Source organism: Festucalex cinctus, chromosome 18, assembly GCF_051991245.1.
Source record: "Festucalex cinctus isolate MCC-2025b chromosome 18, RoL_Fcin_1.0, whole genome shotgun sequence".
Taxonomy (NCBI): domain Eukaryota; kingdom Metazoa; phylum Chordata; class Actinopteri; order Syngnathiformes; family Syngnathidae; genus Festucalex; species Festucalex cinctus.
In genome coordinates this window covers 9,431,656-9,456,730 of record NC_135428.1, presented here as the reverse complement: position 1 = coordinate 9,456,730, position 25,075 = coordinate 9,431,656, and the positions used below count along the sequence as shown (strand labels likewise).

Here is a 25,075-nt window from a genome sequence, read left to right as displayed (position 1 = left end):
TCAAGCTCACATTAAAATGTATTTCTTTTGTATTTCCTTTTAAGGACCCAAGACTCATACATTGAACACACATACAAAAATAAACATGTTACAGTGTTAATCAATAAATCAATTAGTTCTAATTTAAAAATAGATTATCTCAGGAAATAAGTGAAATGAATTAATTTGTGCTCAGTCTGGTGACAGTGTGCAAGATGTTCGAGGGATACTTGACTCATTTAGCCATTTTCAGCAGTAAAAAGTTATTATTTTGTCTAATTGACCTGATAACTTCATTATTTTTCATGTATAATTAAAAATTTAAAGTGATACTTGACTCATTGAACCATTTTCAACAGTAAAAAGTAAATATTTTGTCCAGAATGCATTTGATAACTTCATTATTTTTCCTGTACAATTAATAATAATATTAATATTTCCACTAGGTGTTGGCTGAAGATGACATCACCTGTGTTGTGGAAGGAAGTAACGACCAATCATGCCTCACCTGCTTTCTGGGTTTGGTCAGGAAACTGAGCCATGATTGGTCGTTACGTAGTTCCTCATCACAGGTAATGGCATCTTCAGTCGAGAGCAACCGGCAAAATTAATTTTTAAAGGTTATTAATTGTACATGAAAAGTAATGACGTTACCAAATTCATTCTGGATAAAATATTAACTTTTTACTCCTGAAAATGGCTCAATGAGTCAAGTATCCCTTTTAAAAACACATTTTGCCACTTACAGTCGACTAAAGATGACATCACACGTGCGCAGGAAACCAATAATAACCAATCATGGCTCAGTTTGCTACTGTCACATGACCAAACAGATAACAGCTGAGCTGTCATTGGTCATTACCTGTTTCCTGAGCAGCTGTGATGTCATTTTCAGTCGATATCAGGTGGCATAATGTGTTTTTAAATGTATTAATTATTGTTATCAATAAAAAATAGGTACTTTTTGTTGCTGAAAATGGATAAATGAGTCAAATAGCATAGCTGCCTCACAGTTCTCTGAGGTCAGGGGTCAAATCTGGGCTCTGGCCTTCCTATGTGGAGATTGTGCTCTACTTATGCCTGCATAGGTTAGTAAATGTGAATGTTTATTTGTCTGCTCCGTCATATATTGTAAATAGGCTAGTTACAGTGCTGCTTTATTTTTACCATCACTTTGCTATTGGCAGTAAATTACATTTAGGTGATGTCAGGACAACTGTAATAGAGCGTGAATCTGGACACACCCTCATATTTCTTTCAAATTTATCACTGAATATCAGAACATCAAATAAAAAGGGCCAAGTGCATTACGAGATAAAGGCCCGAGTCTTATGAGGTCACTGAAACCTTTTTAATGTCCGCGAGTGTGAGTCTGGATGGACTCAATCAATGCGGCGCAAAAGCTGCTGCTCTTGCTCCTGTGGCTTTGTGTGTCCATTAGTCTTGATGGAGGCCGGAACTGGAGATACACAGGCCGCCTCTAATCTATTTTGGAGGAATTACTGCCGCAATTTGAACAAGCGAGCGTGTGTGACGGGTGCACGAGCGCGCCGCAAAAGATGGAGGATTTGCAAGGAGTGGGCGGAAAAGCTTGTGGAAATTGTGACCTTGTCATTTGGGATAATGTGTTTTTCACCTGGTTCGAATCAGGTCAACATTTACAGTCAAGGAGTTCTACTATTTGTGAGGAATTCAAAAAATGCCATCAATTTATAATAATGCTCATACTTTACATAGGATTCAGTGTTTTTGTTTTCTTTTTTTTTAAAGTGTTAAATTTCATTTCAAATGGCATGTAATCAGTTTGTGTGCCACCTACAGTCTCATAACAGTTCAAGCAGATTTTTTTTTTCACCACTTCCACATTTAGCCGCATAAAAGGGCAAAGTGTCATATAAATGACCTCTCTTGAGTTACTCTTCCTGCATCCAAAGTCAGCAACAAATAGAGAATAGAGAATATATTGCATAATTATTTTATTTCATGAGATACACTTGACTTTACAGACGTTTCGTTACAGCACGATTCTAATAATTCATCCATTCACATTTTACACATAATATCAAGTATATAGTCCACAAAATCACATTATCGTCACATGTTGGAGATGGAAGATCGGTTTGCCTTCCCTCCACACAACACAATGTCCCTTTTAGTCATGTGCATGTTCCCAGTAGATTCCCGCTCATTGCAACAGCACTTGACTGTTTTAACTGCAACGTCGTGAGAGATAAATAAATACGTACCGACTGGTCCTTCTTTTTAACAGTTGAGGTAAATCAACAGGATGAAATGTGTGCACATGATGGAATGCTTACACAGGAGAGTAAACACAAAGGAGTTCACGTGACTTTCAGAAATAGGACCATTTAATCTGCACTAGACTGCACCACAAAACATGGGGTTGAGAAATCTGGTGGGGGGGGGGTGCTTAAGGGTTGACCAACTCATTCCTCCAAGGTCCGGAACGCATTCTGCATGTCCTCCAGCAGCTGTGCGTATTCTGCTTTTATCTTAGCTTCACCATCTTTGACGGGGTCCTGAAGTGTCCATTTGATAGACAGTAGCATAAAAAGGAGGGAAAAATAGGTTGGTTAGTGTTTGGTGATGATTGGCAACTAAATTAAATATTGCCAATTTAAATTAAAAAAATAAATAAATAAAAAAAAAGACGCCAAAAGCAACAGGGGGTGCTATAATGCTAAGCTATGAGGCAACTTAGTTAATTCATGGCAAACAGTCAACTTATTTTTTAATAGGAGTGTTCAATACCACAAAAATTCCAATTTGGCATTTTTCCTAAACACGGCATGAAATTAACACCAATTTTCTATTCTTCTAATTTTTAGTTCCTAATCATAAATGGCCGCCATCATGAGTACCAATACCTAAGGCCTCGTATCGGCTCGATAGGAGTGAACACAGTTTGATGTGAATGATAAAATTAAATATCAAACAAACTGTTCGGGCCAAAAAGAGATGGGAGAGGAAAAAAAAAACCAGATGATCCCACAATTGCGAGAATAAAGTTAAAATATCACACGAATTAAGTCATACTTTCACAAGAAAAAAATAAGTAATTTCATAACAATAATTATATGCGAATAAAGTTGTAATATTTAAAGCATAAAATTAGAAGTGAATTTTAATAATTGTGAAAATCATGGACAATTTTATTTCAATAGTTCAATTCATAATGTGAAATACTTATATTCGGATTTATTATTATTTTTTGATGATTATAGATTATATATGATGTAAACCCATAATTTATGGTACATCTAAAGAAATTAGAATAATTTTTAATGAAAAAAAAATTATTTTCTTCTTTTGAATGAGTCTTTATACAGTGCATTAATGAGTATTTTTTTTTTTTTAAATTAACTACTGAAATGAATAGAAAAAAAAAAGACATTTGTACATTTTTTTTAAAAAGATTTTTAGATGCCCCTATGTTTACTATTCAGTTATAAAGAGTTACAACTTTATGGCCATTATATTATCCCCGTTCTTTAAAATAATAAACCATTCGCGTAACTTTAAATATTTCCCTTCCCTGTTTTTGCCTGGACGCGACCAGCCATACCTTAAACTTCATCGAGCTGATCTTGTACAAGATCTCGCCCAGGTGCTCCCTGATCATGGCCCAGGTGATTTTGTTGTCGCTCTGAGCCGTGGACTCTACGGCGTGCCGCGACATGTCGTAAAAGGCGATCATGTTTGAGAGGATGCCGACCGTTTTGTAGAAGGGGCAGAACCTGTTGATGGGAGGCGGGGCGAGTGTGAGATGAGGTTGACAACTTTGATCACAGCGTGCGATGCTTCCGTCTTCACCTGTCGTAAGGGGTGTAACCGTTCTGCTGCAGGAAGTCATCTTTAATGAGCTTCGCGACTTCCAGCGTGATCTTGTCGGTCTCGGCCAGAGAAGCCTGAGGACAAAATACAACCCAAGATGGCGCGATGATTATTATTATTATTATTTTATTTAGCTTTCGAAATCCACCTTTTTCCTCACCTTTCCTACAAGCTGTACTATCTCAGCCAGGTCCTCCTCCTCCTGGAGAATCTCCTTGGCTTTTGTGCGAAGAGGCACAAACTCAGGGAAATGTTTATCGTAGTATTCATCCAGCGCCCGGGTGTACTTGCTGTAGCTAATTAGCCAGTTCACAGATGGGAAATGTTTTCTCTGAGCCAACTTCTTGTCCAGTCCCCAGAACACCTGAAAGGACACAGATGCAAAGAGATAAGAGTCATAGTAGATAACTGTGTTCATTGATAAGTGCAGATTGCACCACTTGCCTGTACAATGCCCAATGTGGCCGATGTGACAGGATCTGAGAAGTCGCCACCAGGGGGCGACACACTAGAAAGGTTAACACAAAGAATAGGTCTTATTTAGCATCTTTTTAAAGCGGAAGTCAACCCCCGAAAATATTTTTGACAATAAGTTCTATACAGCCCTGCTAGTCCAACTATGGTATTCTGGTTAATATTGCATAGTGGAATATGAGTTAAGCAGGAAAAATCCAGCCGTTTTTGTCCATTTCTGGCCTCTTTGCCACTTTCTGTCAATCTCAGGTAACAAACAGTCACCGTGCAGCTTCAGAAAACAGGTGAGCTGTGATTGGTCGTTGCCTGAGCTCTCGCAACATTGAAGTCATCTTCAGTGGACAGCAAGTGGCAAAATGGGCGCACCCTGAGATGCATAAAAACAGCTGGATTTTGCTTCCTAACTCATATTCCACAAATGTAATATTAATCAAAATGTCATGGTTAGACTTGTGAGGTCAAATGAAATCCAGCTTACGCTCCGACGATGCTGACACTGCCTTCTCTCTCGGGATTCCCCAAACACTTCACGCGCCCCGCTCGCTCGTAGAAGGAGGCTAGCCTGGCACCCAAGTAGGCCGGGTAGCCGCTGTCTAAACACGATGACACGTAGGTTCACAAAATGGCCTCTCCTCTCTCGTCTGAGTTCGTGACCTACATTGTGAACTCACCAGCGGGCATTTCGGCCAATCGGCCCGAAATTTCTCTCAGGGCTTCGGCCCATCGCGACGTCGAGTCGGCCATCATGCTCACGTTGTAACCCATATCTCTGAAGTATTCAGATAGTGTGATCCCTGTGAAGTGATAATGAAAAAAAAAAAAAAAAAAAAAAAACATTGGCACAGACCTTCATTAACTCATTCACATTCATTCCAGTCATTTTTACTGAAGCAACCCCTTTCACTCCTGGCTGTTTTACTGGATTTTGACTTATTTTGCAAGGTCCGCAGAATATTCTGTTGTAGAATTTTTTTTTATCTGTTTCTGTTTTGCAGCAATTAGCATGATAATATAGCTAAGTTTCATTATTATTCACAAATCTGTTGAAAACACTGGGGAAAAGAGCTTGTTGCAACATGGTCCTGGTTGATCTCTTATACTCTGCTGCCACCTGCTGGCCGTTTTTTGTAATAACTACTATTGCTTTAAGCGACCTCTTCATGTCAGAAGCTGATGTCAAAGCTGTAGCATTTTAAAAAAAAAACACATAAATATATTTTTGGGAGTGCAGGACAAAAAAAAAAAACATATTTAGAAGTTTTTGGGTTTGAATGAGTTTAGGACAGTTATGGACAAATTATTTTTTTCTACCTGTATAAATTGAAGCCTCTCGAGCAGCCACAGGCATGTTGGATGTGTTCGCAACAAGCGCCGTTCTCTTCATGATACTCTCAACTTTGCCGCCAACTTCCATTGTGAGCTGTTGGGCAGGATCCGGATGAATATTGTGATGCCTTCAGGTACAACTCAAAGTTTTCATTAAATCCAAGTTTTTGAACTCACCTCTGGGAAATCTCGCAGCACCTCCGACATTTCATTCCCACGCTCTCCACACCCAACGTAGATGATGACATCACTGTTGGAGTATTTGGATAACGACTGGGAGATTACAGTCTTTCCACAGCCAAAGGCACCTGGTATAGCTGTGGTGCCGCCCTGCACGCAGCTGTAAAGTGCAACAGACATCTATTTCAAATTTGTTTTAGCACATAAATAAATGTTTGCGTTAAATTGAGAAGGTCTCACGGGAAAAGTGCATCCAGGACTCTCTGACCAGTGAGTAGAGGATGATTGGCAGGCAGTTTTTCCGTGACGGGGCGGACCTGCCGTACCGGCCACACCTGCACCATGGTGAACTTTTCCTTGATGCCTTCAAAATCCAGTTCAAGAACCACATCCTGAGCAACAAAAAGCAGTAGCTAAGTTCTAATAAAGCCCAAATCACAAAAGAACTTTTGGGGGAAAACACTCACAGAGACGTCGTAGTTTCCGGGCGGTGCCACATAAGTGACTGTGCCTCTGCTGCGAGGCGGCAGCATCAGTTTGTGCTTTATTAGGGAGTTCTCAAACACCATGCCGTAGATGTCGCCACCTGTAATGTGGCTGCCAACCTACAAGAGATGACACATCTAAAATGAAAAAACTGCAAATTGTCTTCATTGTTAATGTTGAGATATTCACAAATATTTAACTCATTCACTGCCACTGACGGCTATACACGTCAAAGATCCATTTTAACAACATACCCGAAGACTTTGGCTAGGCGTAAACTCCCATTTGAGGTCTCTGTTCAGGGCGCCGATGTTCACTCCTCTTGGGATGTAGATGCTTTGCGTGAGGTCATTGATGTCTTTTAGTGGTCGCTGGATGCCGTCAAAGATGGAGCCCATGACTCCTGGTCCCAACTCTACAGAGAGAGGTTTACCTGTGCGAAGAACTGGGTCACCCACGGACACGCCAGCTGTGATGCTAGGTTAAGGAAAACGACAATCTGCTAAACCAAATGACAAGATTAGCTGTGTGTAGGAACAAAACAGCTTTTGTAACATTCAATGAGCATGGCTTGCTAAGTGTTTGGCTGAAACAGGATACAAGTTTCCTCATAGACCTGGATGGTGGCCATATCTCCCTCTAAACGGATGATCTCTCCCACCAGCTCGCTGTGGCCTACGCGGACGAGCTCGTACATGGCGGCTCCGGCCATTGCTGTAGCTGTCACCACTTGGAGAGAAAAACAGACAAACAATTATTTATGAACAAACTGTAGGCTATTTAAGGCATAATATGGGGCATATGGTCGATGATTTCTAAGGCATTTATAACTAGATCATGTATTTATTTCCAAACGGTAACTAAACAAGACCTGGTCCAGAAACTCCATGGACGTATCCAAACTGGCTTTCTCGTTCCGCATCCCGGATCTTTGGAAGTTTTGAGGTGTCCATCTTGACAGTTCCTCTTCTGAAAGACCCATTGAGACATATGTGTTACGCACACGCTGTCGGGCAATTTAAACAAGCGCAGAGCCTTCAACATCTCGAATGTCAACAACAGGCCAGCTCACATGACCCGATGCTGCAGTATGAATGACCGAGCCTGGCAGCACAATGTCAATAGCTAACACCGTTGAGGCGGAAACATTTACTTGCGTCTATTACGACCGTCATTAATACTTTGTTTGTGTCGCTTTTGGCAGCAACAGAATCAAGTGTTTTTGGATAAAATCGTTTAAGCTGATTCGTGTGTACACGTACAAGTCAGGTGACTGGCTTGCAACGACATGCTAACGTCATCATCATCATAAACACGTCAAATCATTATTTTCAAAAATATACCACAGCAGTAATATTAACGAATTGGTCAATAGTCAACTTAATGCAACAAGTAATGTCCTACCTCGCAGGGATGTACAGTTATCCAGGTTTGTCACTCACGTATTGGCTGAAGAGAGAAGCTTAGCTGTGCTAATCACCTGCTCGGCACTAGACAGGGAAGAAACTGTCGCCATTGCGGCTCGGGCCGCAGCCTCGGTGCCGAAGAGTGAGGCATGTCTTTGAGCCAACATGGCGGCGAGAGTGCCACAGATTCCGAATCATAGGTCGATGCAGTTCTACGAGGCACGCTACTGACATCTACTGGACATAATGGATGGCTTCACCAATACAATTGCAATTTATTTTTTTAAATTGGCAAATAAATATATTAAAAGCAGTATGTAAACAAGATACTGTATTTCGTCATTTATTTTTTTGACTTCCACTGCGGATGGTAGCTGTTGACACATAATATTAATAGTATTTGATCGAATTTGCATATTTACTTTATATAGACACATCTTTTTGACATCTATCTTACCATGTATAGGACAAGCGACCCAAAGATTGACATATATAGACAACTGCATTTTATTTAAAAAAAAAAAAAAGAAAAACAAAAGTTTTTCATAAAATGCAACATATGCAATGAAAATCACAGAAAAAAAATATCTTACTCAAGCATATTGCTTCATTTATCTCACCAAGTGATAATAATTCCGGCCAGTGCTGCAATATTGCAGTACTCTGCTATTTAGTGTGATGTAATAAAATAAAAGAAAGACACATTTGGAGATTAAGTTAGGGAGACTTAAAATATTGCTAAATGACCCTTGTGAGGAATAAGCGGTCAAGAAGATGGATGGATGGATGGATGGATGGAAATAATAGACATATTACACATAAAACATTACATCATAATGTGGCACAAAAACGGATTAAAAATGCAATTATTGATGGACTCATTTACAAATTTTCACAATCTTCCCTGCGGACATGTCTTAAAAAGCATGTTTTTTTTTTCTTTTTAATTTCAGCGTCACTGTGACCTGTGACAGTGTCATAAAAGTACAAGAAAGGGGAAAAAAAAGGTCATGAGGAAGATGCTATTTTTGGACTGAAAATTAAATTGAGAATTCACGATGTGTGTCAGAAGATTGGCACGATCCTCTTAAGAAATTAAGATCCGAGTTACTTCTGCCAATGAGGACATGTTTTCAATGTTGTGAGTTTTAACCAAAAATGTAAACACACACATAATGATGTCATAGTACTAATAAATATCCTTCAGGTCCAGTGAAGCCACACTGCAGTCAATCAGACCATTCGTTGTCATCCAGCTCTGAATCATCATCAGAGTCAGTGTACTCCACCGCAATGCGCCGTGACAGGATGGTGGCCACGTCATCCCCGACTGGGTCACACTTGCTCTGCAGCTCTTGCTGCTCTTGCACTTTTTTCAGCTGGATGCCTAATGACCAGAAGCGAAATGCTAGAATCATATAACCGAACGTCAATTTCATGAACATGGAGGCAGATCAATACTCACCCATGCGGATCGCAGATAACAGATCACTCCTCGCATCACTCACTGGTTTTATTTCAGTTCTGATGTTTCCACAGAGTCCCGAAAGGTGTGATGGGGCAGCAGGGGGAGGTAGAGGTGGTGGCGGGGGACCTGGAGGAGGAGCAACGCAAGGTCCTGGAGGAGGCACAGGTGAAAGTGGGTAACCTGGGCCGACATGTGTAGTGATTCCATTCTGAGCTGCTGGGGGTGCGAAACCAAAGGCGGTCTGGGTTGATGGGATGGGTGGGCTTTGGGCAGGTGGAGGGTGGGCATGACTGGTTCACAATAAAGAGAGAAAAAAAAGATTGTGTTGGTTAAATTAAAAATATTCAATTGTAGTTGTGATTACAGCGGTTAGGGTCCAAACATACTTGTAATCTGCAGGCAGGCGTTTTGAACTGCTCATCTCTGCGGCCTGAGATTCTGCCGTTGTTATCTTATAGTTGACGTCAATGCTGTGGTATTCGTGCTCTGCTGGTGGCGAAGGCTGCGCTTTGCCGTGCGACTTGATAAAGTTAGAAGCACTGTGGGCTGCCACTGGCGGGGTAGGATAGTCGGAAAGGTCAGGCCTTGAAGAACAAAATGAAAGGCAGACATGATTTTCAGTTTGAAAAAGTTAATTACTGCTTAAGGCAACAAATGTACAGAAAATGTACAATACCTCTCCAACTGAGTAAATAAAAAACTAAATATGCTATTGATGTCTGTATCGAAAAGTTAACATTTGTTTACTTTTACAATCAAAAATGGGGATTTTGAGGTGACAAAATGGACTCCTTGATCACATTCCCATGGCACAAACCTGCCCTCTGGGGAGAGTGAGCCCTCAGAAGACGCCCCTCGCCGCAGAGTCTGAGGGTGGCGGTGATCTGGTCGGAGTTCTTTGTCGAAAGCCATCATGTTCCATGCTTGTCTGCGGTTTCGAGCCTTCCTCACCTTCTTCACCTGCCGCTGGAGGGTGCTGCTTTCCACGCATCGCTTCTGCTCCTGAATGCAGGGTAAATTCATAAGCAAAACGTTGACACATAAGGTGACTTGACTTACAAGTCACATCATCTTTCCCCATTGAAATGAATGGAATTGCAATGAATCCATTTGATTCCCTCAATGAAGCGCCAACAAAAAAAGTGTAATGTGTTTTTAATAATACAAAATATCACTCACAATATTGTACTTCATAAAAACAAACAAAACTGCTCTCACCCTCTGCTTCCTCCTTTCTTTCCTCTTGTCCTCTGTGTCCTGCAGCATTTTCTCCTTCCACAAGTCAAAAAAGTATGACGGGTCTGAATAGAACCTCATGCCGTCAGTGCCGTCCTCTCTGTTAAAAAAAAGAAACCTTGTGTTTATTCTGTTTGTTGACTAGTTAACGAGATGCATTTGACATACCGAAAAGTACTGAGATCTCGAAGAGGAGGTGGCTGGTCGCTGCTGTCGTACATGTCAGTCACCGAGCTCGGAGTGCTGCCTTTGGACAACACCTGCTGGTCTTGAGTAGTAGAGCTTTTAAACGCCTTCCTCAGATTTATGGCCTGAAGAGAGACTACAAAATAGTGGGACGCATGTTTAAGGTATTATGAAGGGGTGTGAAGGTAGCTAGCAAATTGGAAAACATTTAAAACAGGTGTGCATTTGGTGTAACTAACCTTCTTCCACACTGGAGTCCAGCTGAGTGACTTTGATGGCCAAGCGGTCAATGCGGTCTTGGAGTGAGTTTGCACGCACATAAAAGGTGTTGGCTTCATTGAAAAGATCACCAAATACGTTTTCTGCATGTTTACCTGGAACCAAAACATTTTCCAAAATATTTGTTAGCAGATGAAAACAGAAGGGTGTGGCTAAAATTGAATATGTGCAAAACAGTAAATGACTGATTATATACATTTTCTATCAATTGCATAGTCTTTCCTACACTGAACGGGCACTTCAGGGACTGTGTGCTTTTCGAAATCCAATTAATCTGTCTGGATTATGAGAGCGCCACGTGATCCATTCTCAAGCAAACATTAAGAATAGGAGAGAGTATTATATGTTATTAGACTGGCTTTGTGTTCCCACCCACCCATTCTCCATCTTATCTGCCTATGCAAGCTCGGCAGTAAGCTCTAAACATAACCTAACTTCACAAAATCCCCTCTCACACACACGCACACTGAGCATGTGTATGTGTGTGTGTCAGAGACTACAAGCCAGATGTCCAAGAGTAAATTTGTTTCCAAAAACAGTCTGTTCATTTTTCTCCCTGCATGCCACATTGCCGCAGTTGTCTTTGTATTTCACATGGTGAAGCATCATATGTGTCTTATGGGAAGGAGGGGATATACATTTGGATCTAAACAATAATTGAAAATCGGAGAATCTTACTCAGGCTACTGAGCTGACGGATGATAGCAGACAAGGTGTTGTTGTTCACACATTCCAGCTCGCTATCAATCCGGTCAGGCACTGCAGCTTGGCACAGGTGCCGAGGCTCAATGGTTCTCCTGACCAATGGCATCGCTCTTTTCTCACATCTCGTCCACGGCACCTGCTGGAAGACAAAATGTCATTTGTGTTAATACATAAATCACTGCACAACTCAAAATCCTGCCTTAATTAAAGGTATACCATACCTTTAAATACAACTAAACAGTAGGCTACATGTCATGTGGTGCATAATATAATGCCACACAAATTTCTGTATTTATTGCTGATGTATTTGTCTTTTCTATACCCCTAAAATTGATGCCCTCTAAGTCTATGGGATAGGGGAAGTCAATTGCGCCTCAATTTCAAATTCATATTTACAGTATTTTTACTTCAACCTATTTAATGCCAATAATCTTGCATGTACATTCATCCATTTTCTCTAGTGCTTGTCATCAGTCAGTGGAAGAGGTGAGTTCAAGTCTAATCTGTCGACTTTAGGAAAGAAAGTAAACATTTTTTTTTTTACACATAAAAAATTGCTGTACACGCAATTCAGAACAGGAAGTGCCCCACAAAAGCGTTTCTTTTTCTTTTGTTAAATTTTTATTATTACTTTAACCCACAATTCATTGCGCCCTGCTAGCCAATCAAGCCATTTGAATTCAGGACAGGTGCTTAGCACGGTAATCAAAAGCATCTTGAAAATGACCGTGCAGATCACAACAACAGGTATCCTTTTTCCAGTACTCTTAATAGAACGTTCTATGTGTGACAATGGCGCAAACGCATATTTCTGTAAATGCCCAAAACAAAACAAAACAAAACAAACAAAAAAAACTTACCTTACCTACGGTGTTGTCAGAAGTGGGTACATTCGTTTTGCATTTTCCCCAAATCCGCCGGGCGGAGCAATATGGGACTCCTCGGATTTTAATTAAAATAAAGTAAGACAAATTAATTTTTTTGTTATTTTAAATTTCCTCTCTGCTGTCGCGTGCCAGGTAGCTGCTGGAGACATTTGTGCACGACGGAATTCACTGTGACAAAATGACCTCTGAGTCTAAATCACAACATGAGGGGATTTAGTCAACAGATTTACTGGATCGACCAATCCCTTGTGCTCCGGTAGACCTCTGACATCCTGTGTGCTTTTTTTTTTTTTTTTCCCCAAGGCCTAATTAAGATCGCACACTTTGGACAAAGTATGAGGGAAGTCATTAGTTTGAATCAGCATTTTTCAGGTGAGCATTTAGCTCATTGTCTCTCACATTATTGCATTCATTTATTCTGCAATTAGTCCACACGGGACTAGAACTGCATGTGACTCTCCTATTCCAGAGCCCAAGTCCTGACAGATAAGATACTTCCACTTCGTTAGTATGAAAACTCATTACTCCGAGGTTCACTTGTTGCAGTGAAACAGTATCACTTTCATGCATTAATGCTAAATTTTGCCCTTTAAACACTCCGTTCTCTCTCAATTTGCTCTGTCGCTTATTTGAAATCACCCACTGTTCAACACAAACCAGTCAGTTGGATAGTTCACTGTATCTGCCCTGGATTAACAGTGAAAGGAGACACTCACTATTTGATTTGAAAGCATCATGCACACATACACACATGGCTCCTTTATCACAGATGGCATCATCTGGATTGTGGGAGGGAGCAGTGTAACCTAGATATTGAGGCTTAAATCTTTATAAGTAGCACACCGTCGGACTCTTAACCCTACAGGAGTCTGCTTATTCCATAAATACATTGATAATCCAACATTAAGGATGTTTCTCCGACTCGTTATTGTGAATAAAACTGTTTTAAAAGTGTATTTTATTCCCTTTTGTACATCTTCAACTAAAACGAATTGTTTAGTATAGAGTCGCTTGCATTAGGGTGTGAGGTCCCACTTTTTTTTTTCGTTCGAATTATTATTATTATTATTATTATTATTATTATTATTATTATTATTATTATTATTATCCGCAAACGATCGCATTTTTGAGGACCTAAACATTTACGGAACTCACTAAACTTTGCACACTCTTCGGGGCCGGCGAAAAATTTTATATGATGAAGTTGTCATAACAACGCGACTCTATTGCGCCCCCTAGCGTAGAAACCGTCGTTCCCGAACGTGGTTCGAACCAATCACAGAGCGACATACAATACTGTGTTTGGGGGCGGGATATACAACTGTGATGAAACCAGGAAGCCAGCGCCCGCAGGAGCTAACAAACAGGGAGGGTGTTCCAAGATGGCCGAGTAAGTAGACGCTTACTGCTGAGCAGAACAAGTTTTTATTAGGAAAACGGTAAAAACATCGTATGTTATCTTTTACCGTAATTATTTTTTTTTTAAACTGCAATGCTCGGTCCCTTATAGAGGATTTACTGAATAAGCACTCAACACTTTCTTTTTTGTTATTGCTAGTTTTTTTTTTTTTTTGCTTGCATTGTCGTGTTATTTCACTTAATGCCAGGGGGTTAAGACAAGCTTGTAAACGCAAAGCCTTATATCTGTTTGCAAAAAAAAATTCAAAGTGATTTGTTTTTTCAAGAAAGCCATTGTGTAGCTGCTGATGTGAACTTCTGGAAGTCTCAATGGGGCAATGATACGTGGTATTCGCATGGTTCGGAGAGGTGGGCTGGGGTCACACTCACAACTCACAAAAGTACTTTTGGTAGAACTGTTCTACATTCAGATTAGGAACTCCACTGACTTAAACACTTAACCTATGGATGCAATTTATGAGTACAGCTTTAGAAAAAAATACTAAATAAAGTAAAATAAATATGTCTCATGAAAGGAAACCGGAAGCAGGTGCGGCAATGAAAAGGCTAATTTGCTATCCTTTGTCGCCCTCTACAGTCCCATTCCAAGAACGCAGCAATTTGGAGAACTGAAACTTCCGCATTCTCGACTCAGAAATGTTTCACGTCGACTCCATTTTGCCGCCCTAAAGCCCACAAAAAATAAAAATAAATAAATTCCCTTCCACAATCGAAAAATTGATATGACAGTTTGCTTTTATCACCAGTTAAAGTTATTCATGCCATCCCAAAAAATATACAGATTTGTATGAATTGAGAAACATGACTTTAATGTTCCAATAAACCATTGTAATGTGAAATAAGGTGAATCATTTACTGGTGGTAGCAACGGTTAACCGCTATTTCTGAACATATAACTGAAGCGTCTGCAAAAACAGAAAGCAAGCATAAATCCCGCCAGCTTACAACCAAGTTGTTTGACGAGCCGCTGTGAGAAACAAAACAAACAAAAAAAGAACAAACAAAAGGAGAAACAAGTTACAAGAAGGTTCTATTGTACTGTACCTAGCAGTAAGCCTCGCAGTCACCACATACAGGGAAGCTCAGGAGGGGATAAGCTTGCGTAAATAAAGCAGTTGGGTGTAATCCACTTTCTCATGATGCAGTGTACTCATGCTACGACAGTGGAGGAAGAGAGTGGACATCCATATTTGTAGTTTGTTCCCCAGAATGGATTTATTCGAATTGGGACCATACAAACCTAGTGAACAACAGGAGGTAATATACTTGTTGAAGGAATGACATTGGTAAAGGAGGATGGTGTGGAACGTTTCAAAACAAATGCACAACGTACAGCCATTACCCACAGCTAAGTGGAGAGAGGACACTATAGTTTTGTTCCCATAAATAAGGCAGAATGCTGAGTCCATAAGAAATGGAAAGAGTTTTAACATTTAGCCAAATTGAACAGTGAGGTGACAACGTGACTCGTTTTTTTAGATGACCTTCTTCAGCTCATCGTACAACACCAGCACGAAAGCCCCGCCCATGCCTCGGAGCACGTTGGACCACGCGCCCTTGAAGAAGGCCTTGCCGCCCTCGTCGCGGGCGATCTTACGCCAGCAGTCGATGGTGCCGCTGTACATGATGTCGGCTGAGCGGGAAGAGGGGAAGGAAAACGTTAGGTCGAGCCTCGGTCGACTTTAAAACCTCATCGATGTTAATCAGCTCACCTCCTTTGCGTCCAGACTGCATCATCATACGTCTACGGACCGTGTCGAAGGGGTAGGAGGTCAGGCCGGCGACGGCCGTCACAGACTGGGCGATCATCCAGCTCACCAGGATGTGAGTGTTTTTGGGGTCAGGCAACATACCTGCATACAAAAGCAAAAAAATAAATAAATAAGGCTCAGTCACCAAGTCTTCGATCACAAATAGAGCTTGCGCCCACCCTTAGCGGTGTCGTAGATGCCAAAGTAGGCGGCCCTGTAGATGATAATTCCCTGCACGGACACGTTGAAGCCCTGATACAAGCCCCGCAGGCCGTCAGACTTAAAGATCTTGACCAGGCAGTCGCCCAGACCGTTGAACTCCCTTCCCGCGCCGGCTTTTCCGACGTCGGCGGCCAGGCGGGTACGGGCGAAGTCGAGGGGGTACACGAAGCACAGGGACGTGGCTCCAGCGGCGCATATTACTTGAAGTAATATGCCATATTTCCAAATTTCCAACAATATGTTTATAACGAAATTACCTTACAAACATAATTGGTATTTATTTGAATATTATTACTCTTGATAATAAATATATGTACATAAATATATATGTGTGTGTGTATATATATATATATATATATATATATATATATATATATATATATATATATATATATATATATATTAGGGGTGTGAATTGCCTAGTAACTGACAATTCGATTCGTATCACGATTCACAGGTCACGATTCGATTCGATTAATCCCGAAACGAATTTATAAGTCAATTTTTGCAATTTTTATTTTTTTATTTTTTTTTACTTCAAATTTAGAAAATACTAATCTTGTCCAGTGTAAGATTTGTATGGAAATGTATTCTTTATTTATCTGAAACTTAAGTCTTATACAGGTTGTAATCTGTTTCATGTTTGAACAGCATTGAAATAAAATATTAAGGTTTAATGTTCCATTAATAAAACATTCGTCCATGCTTAAGGAGTGAACCCTAACCGTTGTGACATCGCTGTCCTGGACTGATTTCACTGCTTTCTTTCTTTCCTGTGTGTTTTCCAGGAACGGTCTTCACAATAGTCTTCTTTTGGCCTGCACGCCCGCCGCATCTGATACTGCTCAGATACTTGGAAATAATCTGTTGAACCATATGAGAGCAACATCTACACCCACAAGCTGCTTTCAGAGCAGTTTCAGGTCAGCAACATTCATGGTTCATCCATCCATCCATTTTCTTGATCACTTTTTCCACATAAGGGTCGCGGGGGTGCTCGGGGGACACCCTGGCCTGGTTTCCAGCCAATCGCAGGGCACACAGAAACGAACAACCATCCACACTCACACGCACACCTAGGGACAATTCGGAGCGCCCAATTAACCTGCCAAGCATCTCTTTGGAATGTGGGAGGAGACCGGAGTACCCGGAGAAGACCCACGCGGGCACGGGTAGAACATGCAAACTCCAGCCAGGAAGGCCGGAGCCTGGACTCGAACCCAAGTCCTCAGAACTGGGAGGCGGACGTGCTAACCAGTTTCTCATCGTGCCGCCCATTAATGGTTCAATATTCATGATTGTACTTATTAACATTTTTTTCCACCTAATTCAGTTTTTTGGCTGTGTTTCCATGTCTTTTTGGGCAGTGTGTTAATCCTCTCCTGGTGAAGGATCTGACAGAGAGAGGCCTGTGAAGTACCAGGATGAATAGAAATCTTTTTGCTCATGACGGCTCCATCCAGGTAAACGGTCACATAACCTTAAAAATAATAAATTGTAATAAATGAAAACAATCACATATGCTGATCACTCACTCAATCACTCTCATGTTGACATAGAACATCGACGAAATCCCAGATCTGAAGCGGTTATATAGACCCGCATGGGAAATCCCTGAGAGGACTGTTCTGGGAATGGCAGCAGACCGCGGCGCCTTCATCGACCAGAGCCAATCGCTCAACATCCACATTGTTGAACCCAACCACCAAAAAGTGAGCGAAATGCACTTCCACGGCTGGAAGTTGGTGAGTCATACCGAAGCGAACGCATCCCCAAAGTATGTCCCCTATAAGCTCATTGACTCGTTTTGGCGTGCAGGGCCTCAAAACAGGCATGTACTACCTGAAGACAAAGCCTGCTGCCAATCCCATCCACCGTCAAGAGAGAAGCAGCATGAAAAGAAAATCCGCAGAGCTCGAAGGAGAAGAAGAGCAAGAAGTGCACCATTTTGGCCATGGTGTGTCCACTAAATTTCCCAACAGGAGCAAGAAAGCCAAGTCTTAAGTCTAATTACTGAAATTTGGCACTTACTCAGGAGTTGATGCAAAACTTTTGCGCACATTTTTGTTAACAAATTTCAGATGACTTTGCAGTAAGATAATAATAATAATAATAATAATAATAATAATAATAAATGGCAATATTTTAAAAATGTAATTATTTGTACCTAAGAATAGGAAATAGTTTGACCTGTTCTAATCCTTCAGTTGTAATACACTTAATAAAACACATTCGTAATAAAACCAATATACGTTCACGGATTTGTTAGGATTAATTATGTGATTACCGTATTTTCCGCACTATAAGGCGCACCTTCAATGAATGACATATTTTAAAACTTTTTTCATATATAAGGCGCTACAGTAGAGGCTGGGGTTATGTTATGCATCCATTAGATGGTGCTGTGCGAAAGGGAATGTCAACAGATAGTCAGATAGGTCAGTCAAATTTTATTAATAGATTACAATCCAGCTTTCTGACAACTCCATTCACTCCCAAAATGAATAAACAGCTGTTTTATTATTTTCTCTGAGGTAAAGTATTAGTATTAGCTGGCGATCCAAGATGGCGGGATCTTCTGCGCATGCGCATCACCAATCGTGCAGGGTCACCGATAGCGTCTTGACAGCGAGACCTGTTGCGGCTCAATATTGATCCATATATAAGGCACACTGGATTATAAGGCGCATGGTCAGCTTTTGAAAAAATTGAAGGCTTTTAGGTGCGCCTTATAGTGCGGAAAATACGGTACATAAAGCAATGGATTGTGATGGTATGCAGTCATCAAATTTTTTAATTATTGTCATTTAAGTTGTATGTTCTAATGTGTCTTTGCAAAAGCTGAAAGCCGTTTGCTTGTTTTTCCACTGTGACATCTCTGTCATTTAAATAAACATCACATGGTCGCCATTGCAGGTGTTTGGTTGCTATAGCTACAGTATGCCAGAAGCTTGGAGATGGCATGTTTTCCTTTGGCTGATGCAAATTACCATGGGGACATGCTTTCGGTGATTAATAAGGGCGACCTCGTGGGAGCAGAACGTGTGAAGCAAGCTGCAATATTACTTAAGTTTATTTCAGTTTTTTATCATTTCAGTCCATACATTTTGTCATTTAAATGACGAGCTCAAGGAAGCAACTTGTTTTTTAGCTCTTTTCTGAGAACTGTTGTGATTTCATGCCAACATTTCCAGGTAGGGAACGGCTGGCGTTATCCGGCAGGAAGTGGAGTAACGGGTGCTTTGCAGGATGTGAGGTTCTAAATGAGAGCTAATTGTGGCCAGTTTGCAGGCTTACCATACTCATCCTCCTACTGGGCTCGGTGAACACAGAAGCAGTGGGAATTCTTCAAAATACATCAAGAAAAAGCTTTCTTGGTTTTCAGTGACAAGCTGCTTCTGCACATGGGGAACGTGTCTCTTGTGTTCTATACATGTATTTATAAGTTCCGAAAACAAAAAAAACTCACGCACCCACTTCCATAGTGACAGCATTAAATACACACACTTTTTATGCTGCCTTCATGAGCCTGCTGAAAAAACAAACAAACAAAAAAACAGCATAGATAGACCAGCATTTGCTGGTAGTACTCTGCTGGTTTTTGATGAAGGGCATGCTGGTCTTGCTGGAGTCAACAGATTCCTTTAATGGTACAGGTCTGTCGATTACTGAAAACTGATGTTCATGTACAGCACTTTGTATACAGCAACGCCTGTTCTTAAAGCGCTTTATAAATAAAGTTGAGTTGAGATTAGCAAATTGAACAACATTCTATGGTGAGAGCAGCCAGACTGTAAGATAAGATCACTAAAGCATTTTTGAACGAGTTCAGATTTAAATGATCACAATTATTAATTTATTTAATTAATCCAATTTATGCATGGCATATTTGGCAACAATTAGTATGGTTGTTGCTTTAAGGAAGTAGATTAAATTAAAACGAAGACAAGAACACTGATAATTACAACAAAATTGTTACTTGACACGGCACTGAGAGGTTGAGAACCACAGTTTCTTTCTATTTATTTATTTATTTATTTATTTATTTTTTGTATGTCCAGTATCAGTTATGTATTGTCCACATCCCCCACTGGAGCTTCCACCGTTGCACACCTTTTGTTTATTATTCTTATTGTGGAGTCACTCTGCAGGAATTAAGCTGAAAAAGACACAGTGAGTGCCAGGCTAAACACCGTTATTTGAAGAGATTAACTAAACACAATACTATGTATTTTGTTTAAAGTGTTTAATTTCTATATTCAGCAGCGTTTATATTTGACATTTTCATCGATTGTTCAGATTTGCCTTGTTTTTAAGGCTTGAGTATGTTGATGTTTGCATAAAGCGAATATTAAACGTGTCCAATCATGGTTCAAAGTTATTGTGAGCAAGATTTGAATGTAGACTCACGTCAATATATACTTTAAGTATTATTATTATTTTTTAAACAATCACTGCAAACCTCTTCCCTTAAGTCAACATCATTAACGGAATGCTCACTGTTAAATCAGTGAAAATGGGTAATCAAAGTGTGAGTACTCTAGTTGTATTTTTATTTTTGCGTTGACAGTTGAAATGTTACTGAAAACGTCAATTTAATAACGTCACTTCATCACAGGACTCTGGAACATATTTACATGATGTGTTTGAAGCAGTGTTCTAGAAAGGATTTTTTTTAAACTTATTTTTGTGTCCCACTGTACTTCATAATAGCAGCACATCCACGTTTCAATGCATTTTAGACACTAATAAGCCCGTTTTTTGTTTTCTTGGAACTTGTTTTCATGTCATAAAATGGGAAGCAAACGTCACTTAGGGGTCTTCTGTATTTTATTTTATTTTTTATAGGGTGCAGTAATCTCTAGATCAGCGGTATTAACCCCAATCCAATACTTACACCCCCCATTATCATCTTGTCGCCTTTTGCACTCTAGCCCAAACACGCATGTGTTCTGCTATCATGATTTTCTATTGATCATGATGTTGATACTAAATGCTATTATGCTAAGTATATATATTTTTTAAAATAGGTAATACGTAGCTGTGATATACAAAGTTTGAGAACCACTTCTTTATACTGCATTGGATTCAATTTTCCTATGACAGCAGTGCCGTCTGCTGGGTGTTTTTGGTATCACATGTAAATGAGCAGATTGACCCGAGTAAATGTCAAACATTTCTCCTGTGTAAATTGTATTTTATGGGATATTCAATGAACATGTATTGAAACTAAGACGATGAATATATGTGTAGATTACTGTACATTCTGATATTTTTTTTCTTTTCTTTTTTTAGATGGCCAGCTGTGTGAGCATTGTAAGGAGATGGAGCTTCATGGACATCTTCCATCTGGTAAGAAATTGCAAGTAAAAAAAAATGTAATTCATAATGTGCTGTATATAAATGGTAAACACTGGCCAACCATATTATTATTATTATTATTATTTTGAAATTGTATTTTTATTTGGGTATATTATCATTATTATTATTACCATTTTTTGACAGTAGTTATGATATTCAAGACAAGCTTTATATTTTACAGAATGTTTATTTCACTCCTTGGTGGATATCATTGTTGTGCGCAGGTGAACATAATATCTTGTCTGGTATTTAATACAATTTATAAGACAAAAATTATGAAGTTATTGTTGGGTTTGATGAATGCGAATAGAACATTGTTCTATAATTTGATGTTACTTTAAAACACCTTATGAAAAAGTCCAAGTCTTTTATTTGAAATACTGAATTGTACTTTCTCCTAGCGGTGCTATCATAACGTAATTAAGCCACCGTTGTCTTCTTGTCTTGTTTACAATGAGCCTCAACAAAAGACAAAACGTTGAATTTTTCCCATAGTGGCGCATCGCACATCACACAGCAGCGGGAAAAATAATCAGCCGCAGCTTAATACCGCATGAAAAGCCTTCACAGTCCCTGAGCCGCCTTAAGTGGGGGTGACTCTAAGAATGCCGTGGCTTGTTTGTCTCATGGTTTAAGTGGCGCACATAGCCATGGAAAGATCATTAAATCACTGTTTTACCACTTGGCTTAATCCCCACAACAAAAGGGGCCGATGCGAGAAATGGGGAGAAAGGGGGGGTAAAAAATGGCGAGCGAGATTAAGAAGAAACTTGATGGATCGAAAGTGACGGCTCGGTTTCCCAGCCTTGCCAAAAGGGAGTTAGGAATCTTGATTCCGCATCGCCCATGCTGAAGAGCAGAGGCCGATCGGACATTCCCTGTTACCCCTGCAGCGGCCAGCCGCGCTTGTAGTGTCCACCGCTGTGGCCATCTGCCGGATTACCCAGCAGGATATATTTTTATAGAGAGCATCCTTTTCATATCCTGCCTGCAAAGGTTTACATTAAGGTTGAACTCGGGTGCACTTACAATGGCGGATGAAGTAAGCCCTGTCCTTCTTACAGCACCCCCCTCCCCATCTTCTCACTGTTTGGGTTGCTGATGGCACCGAGTTGAAAGAGGCTGCTTTTTACCGTGCCATGAAAGAGGATCTCCCACTGTCTGCTGCCGATTTTGTTTTTGTTTTGTTTTTCCTTCAAGGCACAGACAATGAATTGATGCCCAGCATGAAGGAAAAAAAAAAACACATTTGGGATGTGCCAAGTGCGATTGTTTCAGCTAATAGGCATCAACAGGCCAACTTCTCCCTGTTACCATACAGGTGAACTCATTCCTGGGAAAATGTTTTTCTCTTTCTCAGCCTTGTAGGCGCGATGGCGTCCCCCATTTTCCTCGCTCTAACGGGATTAATCGTGCCAGTGCTACCCCGGCTGTCACGGTACTGTCTACTTCCCATCTCTCTTCTGGGCCTCTAATGTGATTAACCCATTCCCTGTGGTCCAAATGGTTCTGGAGTGGGGGGGGGGGGGGGGGCGTGTAGGTGGGAGGGGGGGGGGGGTGCACCTCCTTGGCATGTTCACCATGATGCCCAACTTGCAGTCATTGGCACCTTTTGTCAGGAAGGAAGGACTGAGGTCAACTTAAGTCACAAGGGAAGCCATTCGTTCTCTTTTCTAACACGGATCATTTGAAACAAATAGTTCTGGTAACCACTTGTTTAACATTATGTTCTCAATTCGGCCGATACATTCACTCATTCACCTACATGCAAATCCTCAAAGGCTGATACTCGGAATCTTCATGTTAAGGCGATGAAGATTGCCGACGCCCATCATCTTGTCAAACGTCAGCGTGGCGGGGGCTTCGCCTGTTTAACACGCGTCACGCTCATTTGCCATGAAAGTCGTCTCGCACGCAGAGGACCACATGCCCTTTGCCACCGCTCACAGGGAGCGGCACAGGGCGACATTCAGAAATCATCTTGACTTTGACAAACACTTGTCACGTTGTGTTTTTTTTTTTATGGCGTGGGATGTAATTGGAATGAATAGTATGAGGGGATGATTTCTGTTTTCAAGTTTGAAGTACAGTATGTCTTGACAGGAAACAAAAAACATCTAGTGCCATATGAACTGAAATGTATGCCTAGTGGAATGATTTTGAGTGCAGGAAATTCTTAAACGATCAAAGTGCTTGTATTTAGGATAAAGTGCTTCAAAATGTTTGAAATTATTTTTGCGTGCTAGGTGGAAAAATGGACAGGATTTTCCTTTAATTCTTGCCTCTCTGCTGTTACAACATTGAGTTTTTTTTTAAGACATTTAATAAGTTATTTAAAGGTATTAATTATTCATGAAAAATAATGAAGTTATGACATTAATTATAGACAAAATAGCTTCTTATTGTTGTAAAGGGCTCTATGAGTTAAGTATCCATTGAATTGCATTTTTGACATAAATATTTTACAGTATTGATCAAAACTTTGGATTCTGAGGGTTTTTTTTGTCTGCGATGTTAACATTAATTTATCTCATTCACTGCCAGCATATGAGAAATTGATATTTGACGTCTTTAGCCGTCAATGGCATTAAATGAGTTAAAAGTGAAATAGTATTTTTGTTGTATATTTGTGTCAAAATGTAACATCAGTGTCGAAAAAACTATAAAACTTCTTTAAACTTTTACTTCTAACCCCCTTGTGTCCAAAAGCGTTTTTTCTTCTTTTCTGCTTTGTGTCTGACTTTGTGTCAGAAGTGAGTTATGCGTAAACCAGTATCAAAAAAGCATAAATACCCCAAAGACAGCATTTCACGTGAGCACACAGCTCTGCTCAGGCGACAGCATGAAGAATTAGGAGTCTTAATTAAGATTTTTAACAACTCTGCATGCGCTGTTCATATGCGAGACAACGGGCTTGAATAGGGTGGGGTGTGGGGCTCCTTAAACAGCTGCCCGCTCCCAAACAAGCCGAACACGAAGATCCCCACTATGAAGGAATGTGCCACTTCCATTAGATAGTCGATAGTGTTGCTGCTGTGGTCGAGAAACTTTCTCTGTGAGCATTTTCTACACATTTAGTTGTATATATTTCAATTTTAAGCAATAGTAAAGGAGCAAGAAAGAACAATTCATCATTGTGGCTGAAAGACAATAGTGGGCATGAGACGGCGGCGCCTCTTGTGTGGAGATTTGGTGGCTTTCCAATCCTGATATCTTTGCCAGCACCATGTAATGGAAGCTGACACTTATTGTATTAGCAGGGGCTAATGAGTGTCTAAAAGCTGTGTGACTGTTTGCGCCCAGGAATCTCATCGTGTGCGCTGGTTGCTTGAAAAAAAAAAAAGAAAAAAAAAAACAAAGTACAATGTCTTTTTGCAAAAGAAGTGCAGCCCCCAAAAAACAAATGGCCGCGCCACCGTCAGTGCGACTCTCATGAGACACGCGAGCTCAATTATTCCCCTGCTAATAGAGATATGAAGGAGAAAAAATTAGCTTGCAATTTCGGTTGACCTTTGGTCAGCTAACTTGAATATATTAATGAGTCAACATGGATGTCGCCATTTTCAATATAAAACAGTTGAAATTTTCTTATTTAACTTCATATTCATGCTCATTAATTGAAGGTGTGTTGTTAAAAATCCTTTTTTTTTTTTTTTAAATAAATACATTAACTGCAATCAGGCAATGTATATGCAAATGGCAAAATATGTGAGCTGCTGACAGGGTGGACATTTTTTGCTGAGCACAATGGTGGACATTCACATAGCAACATGATTTTATAAGCACTGTGTACTGTTGAACAACTACTTTATATTTCAAAGTTAAGTTGATTTTTTTCTTAAGCTCAATTGATAT

At 40.3% G+C, this 25,075-nt stretch overlaps 4 protein-coding genes across 7 annotated transcripts; 1 reads left to right on the top strand and 3 right to left on the bottom strand.

Annotated features, from left to right (window-relative positions):
- Nucleotides 1-1,938: 1,938 nt before the first annotated feature.
- On the bottom strand, nt 1,939-7,872 carry LOC144006183 (V-type proton ATPase catalytic subunit A-like). Its single transcript, XM_077504902.1, has 15 exons — nt 7,705-7,872; nt 7,172-7,269; nt 6,901-7,029; nt 6,555-6,769; nt 6,282-6,419; nt 6,055-6,206; nt 5,812-5,974; nt 5,620-5,728; nt 4,980-5,102; nt 4,787-4,901; nt 4,279-4,342; nt 3,995-4,198; nt 3,814-3,908; nt 3,566-3,737; nt 1,939-2,519 (listed from the first exon to the last, which is right to left on the bottom strand). The coding sequence occupies exons 2-15, from the start codon at nt 7,251-7,253 to the stop codon at nt 2,427-2,429; spliced, it is 1,854 nt and encodes a 617-aa protein (XP_077361028.1). The 5' UTR covers nt 7,254-7,269; nt 7,705-7,872; the 3' UTR covers nt 1,939-2,426.
- A 161-nt stretch (nt 7,873-8,033) lies between these two features.
- On the bottom strand, nt 8,034-12,665 carry LOC144006184 (actin-binding protein WASF3-like). Of its 2 annotated transcripts, none has more exons than XM_077504903.1 (9): nt 12,441-12,665; nt 11,554-11,719; nt 10,836-10,970; nt 10,579-10,732; nt 10,393-10,510; nt 9,992-10,176; nt 9,561-9,758; nt 9,172-9,464; nt 8,034-9,093 (listed from the first exon to the last, which is right to left on the bottom strand). In XM_077504903.1, the coding sequence occupies exons 2-9, from the start codon at nt 11,684-11,686 to the stop codon at nt 8,936-8,938; spliced, it is 1,374 nt and encodes a 457-aa protein (XP_077361029.1). In that variant the 5' UTR covers nt 11,687-11,719; nt 12,441-12,665; the 3' UTR covers nt 8,034-8,935. The 2 variants fall into 2 exon arrangements, with proteins under 2 accessions (XP_077361029.1, XP_077361030.1); XM_077504904.1 differs by having other exon boundaries at nt 12,446-12,665.
- A 65-nt stretch (nt 12,666-12,730) lies between these two features.
- LOC144006186 (ribonucleoside-diphosphate reductase large subunit-like) lies at nt 12,731-18,769 on the top strand. 3 transcript variants are annotated; one of them, XM_077504907.1, is made up of 5 exons: nt 12,731-12,839; nt 16,648-16,782; nt 17,227-17,322; nt 17,419-17,604; nt 17,678-18,769. In XM_077504907.1, exons 3-5 carry the CDS (start codon nt 17,284-17,286, stop codon nt 17,861-17,863), a joined length of 411 nt encoding a protein of 136 aa, XP_077361033.1. In that variant the 5' UTR covers nt 12,731-12,839; nt 16,648-16,782; nt 17,227-17,283; the 3' UTR covers nt 17,864-18,769. The 3 variants fall into 3 exon arrangements, with proteins under 3 accessions (XP_077361033.1, XP_077361031.1, XP_077361032.1); XM_077504905.1 differs by lacking the exon at nt 12,731-12,839 and adding an exon at nt 13,820-13,857; XM_077504906.1 differs by lacking the exon at nt 12,731-12,839 and adding an exon at nt 13,856-13,906.
- LOC144006799 (ADP/ATP translocase 2-like) lies at nt 14,669-16,735 on the bottom strand. Its single transcript, XM_077505840.1, has 4 exons — nt 16,585-16,735; nt 15,817-16,059; nt 15,599-15,739; nt 14,669-15,519 (listed from the first exon to the last, which is right to left on the bottom strand). Exons 1-4 carry the CDS (start codon nt 16,733-16,735, stop codon nt 15,362-15,364), a joined length of 693 nt encoding a protein of 230 aa, XP_077361966.1. The 3' UTR covers nt 14,669-15,361.
- Nucleotides 18,770-25,075: the final 6,306 nt, after the last annotated feature.

Bases quoted from the DNA above. Each gene is read 5' to 3' on its own strand.
- LOC144006183 (XM_077504902.1), bottom strand. From the start codon at position 7,253: ATGGACACCTCAAAACTTCCAAAGATCCGGGATGCGGAACGAGAAAGC. The intron at 6,770-6,900 runs GTATCCTGTTTC...CTAGCATCACAG, and splicing joins CCAGGTCTATGAGGAAACTT to CTGGCGTGTCCGTGGGTGAC. The intron at 5,729-5,811 runs GTGAGTTCAAAA...CCTGCCCAACAG, and splicing joins TGCTGCGAGATTTCCCAGAG to CTCACAATGGAAGTTGGCGG.
- LOC144006184 (XM_077504903.1), bottom strand. From the start codon at position 11,686: ATGCCATTGGTCAGGAGAACCATTGAGCCTCGGCACCTGTGCCAAGCT. The intron at 10,733-10,835 runs GTTAGTTACACC...ACTATTTTGTAG, and splicing joins GGACTCCAGTGTGGAAGAAG to TCTCTCTTCAGGCCATAAAT. The intron at 9,465-9,560 runs GTATGTTTGGAC...ATTGTGAACCAG, and splicing joins CGCCTGCCTGCAGATTACAA to TCATGCCCACCCTCCACCTG.
- LOC144006799 (XM_077505840.1), bottom strand. From the start codon at position 16,735: ATGGTTCAACAGATTATTTCCAAGTATCTGAGCAGTATCAGATGCGGC. The intron at 15,740-15,816 runs GTGGGCGCAAGC...TTTTGTATGCAG, and splicing joins CATCTACGACACCGCTAAGG to GTATGTTGCCTGACCCCAAA. The intron at 15,520-15,598 runs GTGAGCTGATTA...CTTCCCGCTCAG, and splicing joins GCAGTCTGGACGCAAAGGAG to CCGACATCATGTACAGCGGC.
- LOC144006186 (XM_077504907.1), top strand. From the start codon at position 17,284: ATGAATAGAAATCTTTTTGCTCATGACGGCTCCATCCAG. The intron at 17,323-17,418 runs GTAAACGGTCAC...ATGTTGACATAG, and splicing joins CTCATGACGGCTCCATCCAG to AACATCGACGAAATCCCAGA. The intron at 17,605-17,677 runs GTGAGTCATACC...TTTGGCGTGCAG, and splicing joins ACTTCCACGGCTGGAAGTTG to GGCCTCAAAACAGGCATGTA.